This window comes from Talpa europaea, assembly GCF_964194135.1.
Source record: "Talpa europaea genome assembly, chromosome: 16".
NCBI lineage: Eukaryota > Metazoa > Chordata > Mammalia > Eulipotyphla > Talpidae > Talpa > Talpa europaea.
Genome location: NC_140084.1, coordinates 11,606,091 through 11,620,508, shown reverse-complemented (window position 1 = coordinate 11,620,508; position 14,418 = coordinate 11,606,091). Strand labels below are relative to the sequence as shown.

The window sequence follows — 14,418 nt, the reverse complement described above, 5'->3', positions numbered from 1 at the left end:
GGCCACCAGAGGAGGGTCCCACATGGTGCGCAGACCTCTCCTGCCGCCCGCTGCTCCCCTCAGCAGTGTACTTCGGTCCTTCTACCTGCTCTGCTCCCCGCTCTGGCTCTGGTGAATTCTCTCACCCTCCCACGCTTCTGACTGTACCCAGTGCATGTATAAACAAAAACAAATGAATAAATAAAAAACACATGCCTCTTTATAAAAAAAAAAAAAAATTAAAAAAAAAAGTTTCTTTGTGAGCATCATTTTCAAACCAAGATTGAATCAGTTTTTATGCATTGCTTTTGATTATTACATCTCTTTAAAGTTCTTTTGATGTAAAATAGTCTCCTTTCTTTCCCTCATTACATTAGACTTTTGAACACACCACACGAATAGTTTATAAGATGTGGCACAGTTTCAAATTGTTTAACTGCCTAGTTTTTTTTTTTTTTTTTTTTTAATTTTCTAGAGGCATGTCTTATTTATTTATTTATTTATTATTTGTTTGTTTGTTTGGTTTATACATGCACTGGGTACAGTCAGAAGCGTGGGAGGGTGAGAGAATTCACCAGAGCCAGAGCGGGGAGCAGAGCAGGCAGAAGGACCGAAGTACACTGCTGAGGGGAGCAGCGGGCGGCAGGAGAGGTCTGCTCACCATGTGGGACCCTCCTCCGGTGGCCGCGGAGCAGCCGGGGATCGAACCGGCTGCAGAGGCTGCAGGCAGCTTCGCAACCCAGCGCTCAACCGCTGCGCCACCGGGGAGGCCCCTGCCTAGTTTTTTTTAACGTCATCAGAACACCTAGAATGTTCATGGCAATTAATTCAGGGGACTTTTATTCTTTTTTCTCTATTCATATTTTCTACTTTTATAATGAGCTAACAGTATCTGAGTAATTTTAAAAATTGTTGCAAATTTGGTGAACTCGTTTAACACAAACCTATGACTTTGAGACATGCAGAAATCTACTCTGCATACAATGTCCTAAAGCCAACTTAAAGTCAATTATGAAGACAAAAGTAAATATGATAGGGCCTCCCTGGTGGCATAGCGGTTGAGCGCTGGGTTGCAAAGCTGCCCGCAGCCTCTGCAGTGCCGGTTCGATCCCTGGCTGCTCCCCGGCCACCGGGTGAGGGTCACATGGCGTGCAGACCTCCCCTGCCGCCCACTGCTCCCTTCAGCAGTGTACTTCGTCAATCTGCCTGCTCTGCTCTCCCCTCTGACTCTGGTGAATTCTCTCACCCTCCCGTGCCTCTGACTGTACCCAGTGCTTGAATAAATAAATAAATAAATAAATCTTTAAAAAAAAAGTAAATATGATAATAAAACTTTGTAGAAGGTGCTCATACGGTACTTAGCATTTGCTATTTGGATTTGAATTAGAATGACAGAGGACGGGCCTCCCCAGTGGCGTAGTGGGTTGAACGCCACGCTATGAAGCTGTCCACAGCCTCTACAGAGCGGGTTCGATTCCTGGCCGGCCAGGGAGAAACCCACATGGTATAGCAGACCTCGCCTGCCTCACCCGCTGCTCCCCTCAGCAGTATCTTCGGTCATCTGCCTGTTCTGCTCCCCACTCTGTCTCTGGTGAATTCTCTCACCCTCTTGTGCCTCTGACTATACTCCAGTTCTTGTATAAATAAAGCTTTTTTTGAAAAAAAAGCATACCTTGAAATTAAAAAAAAAAAAGAGGATTCTGAATAATTTATTTAAATGGTTTGTTTAACTGAAGTAAGTAGCTTTTGTTAAATTTCAAATTAACTTAAGTATTCATATTTAGAATTCTGGTTATGACTAGGGAAAGCCTGTATGTGTCTGGTCAAAGTTGTAATTAAAGGATTGAAAATGGGGGGGCCTCCCTGATGGCGCAAGGGGTTAAGACGCAACCTATGAAGCCACCAGCAGCCACTGCAGCACAAGTTCAATCCCTGGCCAGGAAGCAGGCCACATGGCGCAGGCCTCTCCTGACTCACCCACTGCTCCCCTCAGCTGTGTATTTCAGTCAATCTGCCTGTTCTGTTCCCCATTCTTTCTCTGGTGAATCCTCTTACCCTCTTGCATATCTGGCCGTACCCCAGTTCCTGTATGCATAAATAAATCTTAAAAAAAAAAAGGGGGGATGGAAAATGGAATCAATAAGTACCATCAAATTAAAAATGAGGAGCCAAGTGCTTCTCACTTACAGACTGCAGGGCCAGCCATGCACCATGGCTGGCCATGCCCGATCTGGGGAAGGACTTTATCTATGAGAGGCAGATTGTGTTTCTTTTAGAAAACCTGGCCTTTCATAATGGAATCTACTTACTGACCTGGGAAAGAGGGATGAAAGGAATTGATCTGTTTGATGTAAATGCTGAAATAGCAGAGGGGCTCAGTGCACTGAAGAGTGAACTTTGAAAAAGTTTGTTTTTGAGGAAATCTGGGACTGGGTGAATGATGTTGACAAAACAAACTGATCCTTGACAGAGAATTTGATAATTATAAATGACAAAGAATGACACTGTAGGTGTTATCTTCTCATTTTTGTATCTCTGTTTTTCAGAATTGGTCTTTGTCCATTAAATTGTTTTCCTAATTCTTCCTTAAAATATTCATTGAAAACAACTGCATTATAATATATCACCTTTAGAATTTCTCAGAGAATTGGCTTTGCTATGTAATACCCACAGAAAACATCTTGTCTCCACAGTGGAAAGAGGTCAGAAGATCAGTGAGCAGATTGTCATTGGCACCCCTGGGACTGTCCTGGACTGGTGCTCCAAGCTCAAGTTCATTGACCCCAAGAAGATCAAGGTGTTTGTTCTGGATGAGGCTGACGTGATGATAGCTACCCAGGGACACCAAGATCAGAGCATCCGCATCCAGAGGTGGGAACTCTTGAGCCAGAAAGGACTTCTCAGCCTCCTGATGCCATGTAAAACCTTGCTCCCTGTGTCTCTTCCCACTACATCCAGCCCATCTCCTTGCTCCGGCTGGTGCATTCCTCCTGAACCTTCAGAGGCATCTGCTTGGTGGGCTGGCTTGAGGAAGGAGACTTAGGGAATCCAATACCACCCTCCCCTGTGCCCGGGTGTCTGCTCCTCCCCAGCCCCTGCAGTGTTCCTCCTCCACTTTGCCACCTCCTTGGGGATGCCTACCATCCACTCCTTAGGGGGTGGGGGTAGGGGGAGCTGTGGCTCTTCACCTTCCATTGAAAACTGAGGGTCATGCCTGATAACCTGGGCTTCCCTTGCAGGATGTTGCCCCGGAACTGCCAGATGCTGCTTTTCTCTGCCACCTTTGAAGATTCTGTGTGGAAATTTGCCCAGAAAGTGGTCCCAGAACCAAACATCATCAAACTGAAGCGCGAGGAGGAGACGCTGGACACCATCAAGCAGTACTACGTCCTGTGCAATAACAGAGATGAGAAGTTCCAGGCCTTGTGTAACCTCTATGGGGCCATCACCATCGCTCAAGCCATGATCTTCTGCCACGTGAGTAGAGCAGCTGCTGAGGCCTGTGGGGACGGAGGCCCCCCTGGGGAGTGCTGGCCCCACCCCTGCCTCTCAGCCAGTCCCACCACAAACACAGTACTGAGCAGGACCAGGTGGCACAAAGGAAATGGTGAATCACTTCCACTTACCCCAGGCATATGCTCCCCAGCTATGTTATCAGGGCGGACCATGAAGAACCCAACCTCCTTTGACCCCATTACTTAGACACACTAGGAGAAACTTCAGATAGCAGCCAGTGAAAAGTGGCTAAAATTCTGTTTGAGAAATTATAGGCCTAACCTGCTGACTGAACTCAGCGGGGCTTGCTTTCTTTTTCTTTTTTTGAAGATATATTTATTTATGCATACAAGAACTAGGGTACAGGGCAGAGGTGTGTGGATAAGAGAACTCACAAGAGACAGAGTGGGGAAGAGAACAAGAGACAGAGTGGGGAAGAGAACCCCTGTGCCACCAGGGAGGCCCCACTTTCATGTTTCTAATGGCGACAAGCCGCTTTTGTGCAGGTGTCTTCATTTTTTGTTTCTTACAGGTGTCTTCATCTAAAACAATTCTTTTCACTCCAGACCCGCAAAACAGCTAGTTGGTTGGCAGCAGAGCTCTCAAAAGAAGGCCACCAGGTGGCTCTGCTGAGCGGTGAAATGATGGTGGAGCAGAGGGCTGCGGTGATCGAGCGCTTCCGAGAGGGCAAAGAGAAGGTTCTGGTGACCACCAACGTGTGTGCCCGAGGTGAGCAAAGAGTGTGTCCTGGCCTGCTGGGCTGGGGTAGCGGTAGCAGTCCTCCTGCACCAGGACTCAGGTGCTTTGGGGAGATGGGGTGGGGAGGTAGGGAGCCGCTTCTTCTCCAGGACAGATTGGATCCCTCAGCAGGCGGTAACTTTCCCCGAGGCCAGGACTCTTGACCTGCTAGAAGGAAACCTCTTGGCTCCTGATAGGTTTGGAATGGCGCTGGGTCTTCCTAGGACATCTGGTGAGGTTTGAGCTGCCTCTCCAGATGGCTGTATCTAGCACAGGCTCTCTCCCTAATTTTGTTAGCATTTGCCAAAGTTCTGCTTTGTTCCTCTGGGTTCTGCTAGTCAACTTGTCCCCAGATCTGGCCAGTCTCAGGCTCAAAGTGGGTATGGTGGTCTGGCCGTGGCGGCTGTGACTTTGTTTGCCATGCTCAGTCCTCAGCAACTCTCCTCCATGCAGGTATCGACGTGGAGCAGGTGTCTGTCGTCATCAACTTTGACCTCCCCGTGGACAAGGATGGGAACCCGGATAACGAGACCTACCTGCACCGCATCGGGCGCACTGGTCGCTTTGGCAAGAGGGGCCTGGCCGTGAACATGGTGGACAGCAAGCACAGCATGAACATTCTCAACAGAATCCAGGAGCATTTCAGTGAGTCCCTTTCCGCACAGGGGTTGTCTAGTTGTGTGGGCAGAAGGGGGGTTTTCTTTTCCTGAGGGAGCCTTTGTCCCTGCCCACGCTCCCCTCCCCGCTATGAGAGGAAAGGCCTCCCAGAGCACACCTAGAGAGTTCAGGGCCAGGGCTGGAAAGACAGCTCCCCTGGGCCAGCTGCTCTGAGGGGCTGGCAGCTCTGACTGTTGCTGGCAGGAGCCCCAGGTCAGGCTCTGCAGCCTGGGGGTAAATGCAGACGGGCTGGGGTCACAGACCAGCGTGTCCTCTCTGCCTGCTTTGCTGCCCCTCCCCTAGGCGGCTTCTCCTCCATAAGCCTGTGCTGATCTCTCATCTTTTTTTCCTCAGATAAGAAAATAGAAAGATTGGACACGGATGACTTGGATGAGATTGAGAAAATAGCCAACTGAGAATCCCCACCGCTCACCGGTTCCCGCCCGTGACGCCCCCTGCACGGGACACTAGTGCTTTCATGGCGCAGGCCTGGACAGTCACCACAAAGATGAAGGCACGAGTAGAGAGAAACTACCTACCTCACTTCAAATTACGTTTGGACTTGACAAAAATTGTGCAAATGATGGGGGAAGGTAGAAAAAAATGTTTACACAACTTTGAAGATTAGGCGTGAATACACAGAAATTTACCTTTTGGAAATTCCGTCTTTTTTTTGGGCAGCATTTTCCCCATCTGTATGCTAATCTAAATGCTTTGGCTAATAATTTGCTCAGGATCCTTGGTGGCAGCCCATCTCTTGCCAAAAGCGTTTGGGTCCACCTCCTGCCCTGTGGACGTGGGAACAGATAGAAAGGGAGGCCCTATAAATGTTGGGTGATCCTCCCATCATGGTTGGAGGATAGGCCAGAGGCCTGTGAGCTGCTTTAATTTGGGACAGAATGGCTAGGCTGCGTGTTTTCAGTCCTCTGTCCTGATGTCCACAGCAGGAAGGGATGAGCCAAGCATGGACCAGAATGCCAATCTGGAACTTTTGGTGTCTACAGGTTTGTGTTGTCAGACCATGACCTGTTCTCAGCAGTGTGAGGTTCCCTTGTTTGTGTTTGAGCAAGTCCGTGGAGAAGCCATCACTGAAAATTAGTGGTGGTCCCCGTTTGCCACAAAACTGGGTCTGACAAGCACTTGCTATACTTTTTCAACCTCCCTAGTATTTTCCTGACCCCTTAGGAGTCCCAAACAAATTAAAGATGAGCTAAGGTTTGGATCTTAGTGAAAACTATGTTTCAAGTCTATGGCCAGCCTCAGGCAGCTCCAGAAGTAATCAGCAGTGGTCAAAAATCCTTATTTTGTCTCCAGATCCCAGAAGGCAAGTTTTGATAGAGCTGGGGAGTGACTTTCAGATATTTGGCACCTTGATTGTAAAGGGATTCTGAACATCTGTGTTCACGGTGCATGGAGTCCAAACAGGTGCAACTAAGAGACTAGGTGGACTGCAGCTATTCATCCATCTGTGGCAAGAGTTACTGCCAAAGCCTTTGCTACATCCTAACTCGCCATCTTGGTGCAGAATAGTCAGAGCAAATAATAATGGACACTTCCTCATGCCTACCCAAGGTCATTGGTACCCACAGCATGACCGAGCAAAGATATGATAAAACTGAATTGCAAGAGCCAAAAGGAGTCCTCCTCAGTTCTTTGGCATTGCTCCAGAATGGCCACTTTTTCTAGGACCAAGCCTGGAAGAGGCATTTCCTGGGATGAGGACTGTTCCCAATTCCAGACCTTTCTTATAGGCATTTCTGTATTTTAGGGCCAACTCTTCTGTTACCGTGACTGCAGTGAGACCAACAGACTGTCAATCCTGCCACAATCCTCCAGTGGGTGCTTGCTGTATAGAATCTTCTCTATGCTTCTGACCAATCCTGACCCATATTGAGTGTCTTATAAGAAGAGAAGAAATGTTATGCTACCCCAAAGGTCCTGTGGACCAATCCTGAAATAATTAAAAACAAGGGCAATAATTAAAGGAGTGTAGACTCCTCACAAGGTTTCAGCTGACTGCACCTTCACCTTCTCACAACACATACAGCCTACCTACTGTGTAGCCCTAAACCTGGGTAACAGTAGATGGAGGTCTGATAACAACTTGTACAACAGTTCTTAGCCTGGGGCTTGGCCCTCTAAGAATTCACTGGATGGGTTTCATGGAGTCTCTAAAGTGCATGCAGTATTTTGAGTTTAAATGCATTTCCCTGGAGAGAGACTCCCAAAGGAGTATATGTCCTTTAAAAAAAATAAGACTGTCGTGGATGGCTCTGGATTGTTGCCCTGGCATCACTATAGTCCACATTCCCTCACGGTCCACATTCATTCCTGCCAGTGCCTGGCTCCCAGGACTTTATGGCCTTGAGACTCAATAGTGATATAAAAATGTACTAAGTTCTTGGTGAGCTTCAGTCCCCAGAGTTTATTATTTTTAATAATTTCCTATGTATGAAATGAAAATTGTGTCCTAGAACAGAGAAACTCTCTTGGAAGGGAAGATTTGTTCTAATGGAAAATTCTGGATATATTCAATGTCCATAAACAATGGATTTTATTGGTTTTTATGAGTGTCATTCATTGCTGTATGCATAAGAACTAATTTCTTGTTAATGTATTCTTTATTTATGTTAATGGAACTTACTGTGTTCACATTACTAAGACATCAGTACAGGAAAGCAAACAGCGGCAGTTCTTGGTTGCTAGTACTAGTAATCATACACAAGACTCCTATATGTTAGTCGTCACCTGATACTATTCCTTTTCAGAGCTGACATTCCTTCAACAAGACCAACTGGGACGTCCCCATAGACCAAAGGCCCTGCTCCATGGCCAGAGGGCTCCTCACATTTCTTTTTTTCCTGCTGGCAAACTAAAGGACGCTAGTTAAAAAGGAGACAGATGCCAATAAATACCAAATCCTCACATTCTGGCTTTCCAGTCTAGGAAAGAACTAGAAATAGGTTTTCCTTTGTTGTTTCCATCTCTTGTTTATTCTTTAACATGAGGGTTACTTCATTCAAAAACTCACTGTATTCAAAAGTTAAAGATTTCTGAGGTTAGAGGAAATCTTGTGACAGTAGAGTACGCTTGTGGAGAAAAGCGGAATTCTAGTGACAAGAAGAGTGCTCTAAGGGGGTGGGGGTAGGGGAGAAGAGCAGTACTAAATAAAGCAACCTCTTGCAGTAAACACAGTAGGCTAGAAGGATCGTGTGGAGAGAAGCGTGGCTCTGCAGGCCGAGAAAAGCCTCAGGTAGAAGTTGAAGACTGATTGTCTGAACAAGATTTGGATTTAGTAAAATTACAGATTCGTACATCACAGAAAAAATGATGAAACTGGGTTTTTTGGGGGTGGGGAATTGGTCTATTAATGGTGTGTGGGACACACTGGCACTAGAAAAGTCATGTAGACGTTTAGAAGTCCAATTTGCCAGGATGTCACTGGATATAGTGGGAACACAAGAAAAAAACGGACTGAATGGATATAGTAGGGGAAGGATGGTAAATTTTTATACATATTTGTTATTCCAAAGAAGAGTTGTGGCTATTAAAAATTAGATGCCCTGTACAAGGAAGCCCACAGGGAAGATTTGGAAAGAACAGATGGCATCAGGGCTCAGTCTTCACAGCATGTATGATATCAGGCCCACCGCCAACACCAGCCATGGATTTCAGGGACTGTCCTCAGGTTTCTCTTTCCAGAACGCAGATGCAAGGTTTCTGGGAACTCCCTGCAGTTTCACTAGACTGCTTTTTTGCTTGAAAATAAGAGTTTCTTTTTCTGTTGCCTCAGATTGCAGCATTTTTCAAATATGATAGAATGGAAATGAGGGAACCTGAGGGGATGAAGCCAGGAGGCCTCAGGACCTTTTTATACTAACACTGAATCTGGGACAGCACTTCCCCAGAATTGCTTCAAACACTTAAAAGAGAAGTTAAAGGAGTGGGGAGTGGATGGGGGTGATCTGCTTGGAGGATATCTGTTATACTCCTGCCTTATGCCCTCTCTTTCTCCAGCACCTGTCAGCCTTGGATTCGAAACTTTGGGCATTAGTATTTTCCAGCAGCACAAGAGGCTTCTAGATAGTTCTAGTTGTGAAATGGGGGGGCAGAGTGGCAGGAGGTATGGTGGAAGAAAAAATATGAAGGGCCTCCCTGGTGGTGCAAGGGGTTAAGCACCGCACTATGAAGCAATCCGAAGCCTCTGCAGCATGAGTTCGATCCCCGGCTGGCCAGGGTGAAACCCACATGGAGAGGCAGACCTCGCCTGTCTCGCCCGCTGCTCCCCTCAGCAGTGTATTTCAGTCAATCTGCCTGTTCTGTTCCCCACTCTGTCCCCAGTGAATCCTCTTACCCCCAGCACTCTGGCCTGTACCCAGATTTTGTATGCATAAATAAATAACAAATTTTTAAAAATTGGTAAAAAATATGAGCTGGAGCCTGAGAGTGATAACTGGTTGGAAGTCAGCTGCTCACTTGAGACTCTCATAGCTTTTCATGGCAGGGAGAGGTGGTTGGGGTGAGACATGCAGACCTTCTATACACCCAGGACTATGGCAAGCTTTTCCCAGAGGAAGATGGGGAGCGGACATGGGCTCTAGATGGAAGTCTTCTGGAAGCACTGGTACACATTTTGTGAGTTTTTACAACTGTTTTGTTTTTTCTTTATCCATATGCTTCTGATATCCTTGGGATTCTGCAATCAGAGAAAAACTTAATAGGTTCTCAGTTTATCCCTGAGAGTAAACCTCCCCCACTATTAGACTTGAAAGGATACATTCAGTCCCTGATCAGGTAGCCACGGGTGCTGGGTATATTGTCCACTGGCCTATGTTTTAATAAAACACCAACAGCTTCTAAATTGGTGCAGAAATTACACTTCGAGTTACATTCCATGAGAACATCTATCAAAGTTTCAGACAAACCGTAAGTTTAAGTTCAAGTTGAACAACAGATTTCCCCCTGGTCAGATAGCTCAGCTGGTTAGATCATGGTGCTAACAACAACAGATTTCAGTGTTTAGGCCCTGCTTTGTTAATTTCTAAAATATTACCAGAGAAACAAATATTGTTCTACTTATATGATTTTATATTTAATATCAATGGAGGGGACTACTTCAGAAAATCTGCAGTGGCTCTAACCTGGGGCATCATTAGTCCTGGTTAATTCCTCCATTCTGTCCAGTAACGATTTCCAAACTGTCACTCACTTCCAACTCCATCATCCCCCTCAGTTGTCAGCCTGGAGTAAACACTTAAACATGGAGACTCCCTCCACCTTCTAAACACACCTATCCTCGTGCTCTCCTGTTCCCATGGGAGTATTCTTACGAAGTTTCTCTACCCATCTACCAGATTCCCTTTACTCTAGCTATTTTTTTTTAAGATTTATTTTTATTTATTCACGTATACAGAATTGGGATGTAGGCCAGAGGTGCTGGGGTGAGAGGATTCACCAGAGGCAGAGTGGGGAACAGAACAGGCAGACTGACTGAAATACACTGCTGAGGGGAGCAATGGGCCAGACAGGAGAGGTCTGCCTCGCCATGTGGGTTTCTCCCTGGCTGGCCAGGGATTGAACTCATGCTGCAGTGGCTGCGGGTAGTTTCACAGTGCTGAGACTTAACCCTTTGTGCCACCAGAGAGGCCAGTTGGGTGCCGTTCTCTTGGAATGTAAGTGCCAAGTAAAGAAGGGAGTTATAGCCCTGGCAGAGGGCACTCTATTGCCCAGAGCTGCTGTAAACATTGGCTGGCTGGGTTATTGTTTCAATAGGAGCTTCAGCTCTCAGACCTCTCTGAGAACACTCACTAGGATGAAACAAATACCAGTCATCTTCCCAATATGTGCAGGTGAGTGTAATAATTTTTTTTTTAAATGGGCCCTAAGGTAAAATAAAATAAAATAAAATAATGGCCCCTACAAATCCAACACAAACAAAAATCCTACCCTCCGTTACCTCGGAGACCACATTTTGCTGCAAGAATTAGGTTTCGGTGGGAGCAATATAGGAATCAGCCTTTCAGTGTTGCACAGCTCTACCTTGTAATGAAATATCAAAAGAGGACAGTAAGCTCCCAGACTTCAATGTTTGCCCTAAGCAACATCTTCTTCCCCAAAGAACTCAAAATTGAGTCTTTCGGTTTTAATGGAAAGCTTTGCTGTGCAGATGTTTGAGATAAGAGAGTAAGAGGGAGAGGAGCCTCAAAATCTAATGACTTAGATTTATTTCTAATTGATCTTTAAAATATTAAGGATCAAAAGAAGCATTATTCCTCAGAATACCAATAGCAATCTCCTCCAGAGTTGTTGCCTGATAAGGATTTAGAACACAGTGCCCTCTGCTAATAAACATCGTCCTGAAGCAGCAGCTTATTGATGGTGAGGATTCTGGGAATTAGAATGGTCATTTGGGAAAAGAACATGACTGTTACCTTTTACTCTTGTGGCCTCCTGTGTGCATCCTCTGTTTTTAGGATAGGTCAAGAGCTGAGAACACCCCCATTTCTTTACAGTATAAATTATTACAATCTGTATTTTTTACTTTTTTTCATTACTTTTTTGTATTTTTTTAAAAGATGTATTTAGGGCCTCCCAGGTGGCGCAGCGGTTGAGCGCTGGGTTGCGAAGCTGCCCGCAGCCTCTGTGGCGCCGGTTCGATCCCCGGCTGCTCCCCGGCCACCAGAGGAGGGTCCCACATGGCGTGCAGACCTCTCCTGCCGCCCGCTGCTCCCCTCAGCAGTGTATTTCGTCAGTCTGCCTGCTCTGCTCCCTGCTCTGGCTCTGGTGAATTCTCTCACCCTCCCGCGCTTCTGACTGTACCCAGTGCATGTATAAACAAAACAAAACAAACAAACAAATAAATAAATAAAAAAAAACATGCCTCTATATAAAAAAAAAATAAATAAAATAAAAGATGTATTTATTTATGCATACAAGAGCTGGGGTACAGGCCAGAGATGCGGGGGGGGGGGGTAAGAGGATTCACCAGAGACAAGAATGGGAAACAGAACAGGCAGACTGACTGAAATACACTGCTGAGGGGAGCAGCAGGCAAGACAGGAGAGGTCTGCTGCGCCATGTGGGTTGCTTCCTGGCCGGCCAGTGATTGAACTCAGCGCTATAGAGGATTCTGACTGCCTCACAGTGTGGTGCTTAACTCCTTGCACCACCAGGGAGGCCCTTCTTTGTTGCGTTTTGATACATACTTTACACAGTGCAGATCAGGTGTCTATTTCCATGAGATCTGACAATTATACACACCCGTGTAATCACCACTCCAATTAAGATACAGAATATTTTCATCAATAATTGAGCCCAATCTTTCTCTGCCACTGCAAGATTCCACCACAGTGATCTCTATAGCTTTATCAGTGGTGGTGAATAGTCTGCCAAACCATCTTGAACAAATGTTACTGAGTATCTTTTTTAAACATTCCACATCCATACCAACACATCTCTAATTTTAATCACTCTAGAGTTGTGTGGTGGTATCTTATGGTAACTTTGAGTTGTATTTCCTTAATAACTAATGATTTTGAGCAACTTTTCAGGGGCATACTGACAACTTATCTTTTACAACGTATTCACATCTTTTATATATTTTGACATAAATGCTGCAGTAACTAGTGACACATTTTGAGCCAAAAATCTATATTAATCTATTCATCCATACACTGAAAAATATTTATGGAAGTTTACCATGTCCCTGGACTTTTCTAGGTTCACTAATCTGATAAGATCTCCTTTAGTTGAGAAGTTCATAGTCCGATGGGGAGAGACAAAAGTGAGTTTTGATGGTATGAAGATGCTCTTTGAAGTGTGATAATTATTATTATTTTTTTTTTATAGAGGCATGCTTTATTTATTTGTTTGCTGGTTTGTTTGTTTGTTTTGTTTATACATGCACTGGGTACAGTCAGAAGCGCGGGAGGGTGAGAGAATTCACCAGAGCCAGAGCGGGGAGCAGAGCAGGCAGAAGGACCGAAGTACACTGCTGAGGGGAGCAGCGGGCGGCAGGAGAGGTCTGCGCGCCATGTGGGACCCTCCTCTGGTGGCCGGGGAGCAGCCGGGGATCGAACCGGCGCCGCAGAGGCCGCGCGCAGTTTTGCAACCCAGCGCTCAACCGCTGCGCCACCGGGGAGGCCCCTGAAGTGTGATAATTAATGATAAAACGTTGGAAGCAACCCATAAGTGGGGAATGGTAGAGAACTTAGCTGATTTATGTGGGATGAGCTTGATGATTATAATGCCATTACACGGATAATTAGGTTATTAAAAATATACTTTGTTGTAAAATAAAAAAGGCCAAATGTTAAAACGTAAGTATACTTTGTTTAGGACTATATTAAAAACGATACAAAAACTTGTGCTATTGTTAGGGGGAAATGATGTCCTGAGCTAATCCCATACAGGCTTTGTGGACTCCACTCCCACTCCAGACTAAAGCCATCAAGACATTGGGAAAGACAAATCCCGTCACCACCAAAGGGAAGGTGGATGGGACCTGAGGGTGGAGTTAAGCAGCCAGGTTGGGTATAAAAACCAAACACTGGGCCTTGGGGGGCTCGCTGTCGCTGACCTCCTGGCTTTAGGCTCCTGGCTGGCAGCCAGCTCTCAGAGTGCCATTTTGGATTCCAGATCGGCGGATCGGGTAGGACTCATTTAAAACTTTGTCTCCCACTTTTCTCTCTGAGCTGTACATTTCCTCATTTCCCCTTCCCTTGTAAATAAACCTTTTATTAACCTTTCGCGTGTGTCTGCAGTAGAGCATTGATAAGTCCTTTTAAGCGCGCGGGTGAGGACCCACAGTCAGGCACCCCGCTTTGTATCGGGGCTGCCCTATAACACTATGATGTGTATTGACGAAGGCTAGAAGGGTGCAGGGGGAAAAAAAGCTGTATTTTTTTTTTTTGGAGTGGTGTTACTATAGACATTCAAGTCTTTTGTTTGGTTTTGATTTTTTGGTCTTACCTGTTACTGCGTTCTCGACAGCAGAAACTGGCATCAGACAGTGTTCTCCTGGGACTTCACCCCAGAGTTCCCCGGCGGGTGCGTTCATAGGAGACAAAATTTTTAAAAATGGATTTCAGTGCGCAGCAAGGCACTGTCATGAGGCCTGAGAGCCTCACCTCACACACATGGAGGCGTTCCCAGCACGGCGAACTCAAAACTGTGCAAATCGGCAGAAAACCAGAGCAGCCCCACACCCGGGCGGCCGCGGCGCGGAGTGGTGACGCCACACGCTGGACGCAGCAACGTCAGCTGGACGCAAGCGCACTTCCGGGCCGCGTGAGTTTCGTCGTCGCGCTGCGGCAGTGCGCGCGGTGCGGTGCGAGGGAAGTCGGCCTCGCGCCTCCCCGGGACCATGGCCACCGACTCGTGGGCCCTGGCAGTGGACGAGCAGGAGGCGGCGGTCAAGTCGGTCAGTGGCTTCAGTTCCCGGCCGGGCGGACGCGGCAGGGGTCCCCCCCCCCACCCCGCTTTCGTCATTTGGGCCAGTTAAAGACATGTTGTGGCAGGTCTGTCCCCGCAGGGTCAGCGGTCTGTCCC

The 14,418-nt window shown here is 46.5% G+C and overlaps 1 protein-coding gene across 7 annotated transcripts in view; it reads left to right on the top strand.

Annotated features, from left to right (window-relative positions):
* DDX19B (DEAD-box helicase 19B) overlaps positions 1-14,418 on the top strand; it is a gene marked incomplete at both ends in the record, with an annotated part of 45,650 nt that overhangs the window by 13,872 nt on the left and 17,360 nt on the right. For 3 of the 7 annotated variants that reach the window (XM_084257781.1, XM_084257779.1, XM_084257783.1), the window contains 4 exons: positions 2,673-2,850; positions 3,219-3,456; positions 4,041-4,203; positions 4,666-4,857. The exons of 1 other annotated variant lie outside the window; for it this stretch is intronic. In XM_084257781.1, coding sequence (XP_084113907.1) covers positions 2,673-2,850; positions 3,219-3,456; positions 4,041-4,203; positions 4,666-4,857 — 771 coding nt within the window. Of the gene's footprint in view, positions 1-2,672; positions 2,851-3,218; positions 3,457-4,040; positions 4,204-4,665; positions 4,858-5,223; positions 5,380-14,233; positions 14,291-14,418 lie in introns of those variants that run through there. 3 more of the 7 variants (XM_084257784.1, XM_084257782.1, XM_084257780.1) reach the window with 2 other exon arrangements.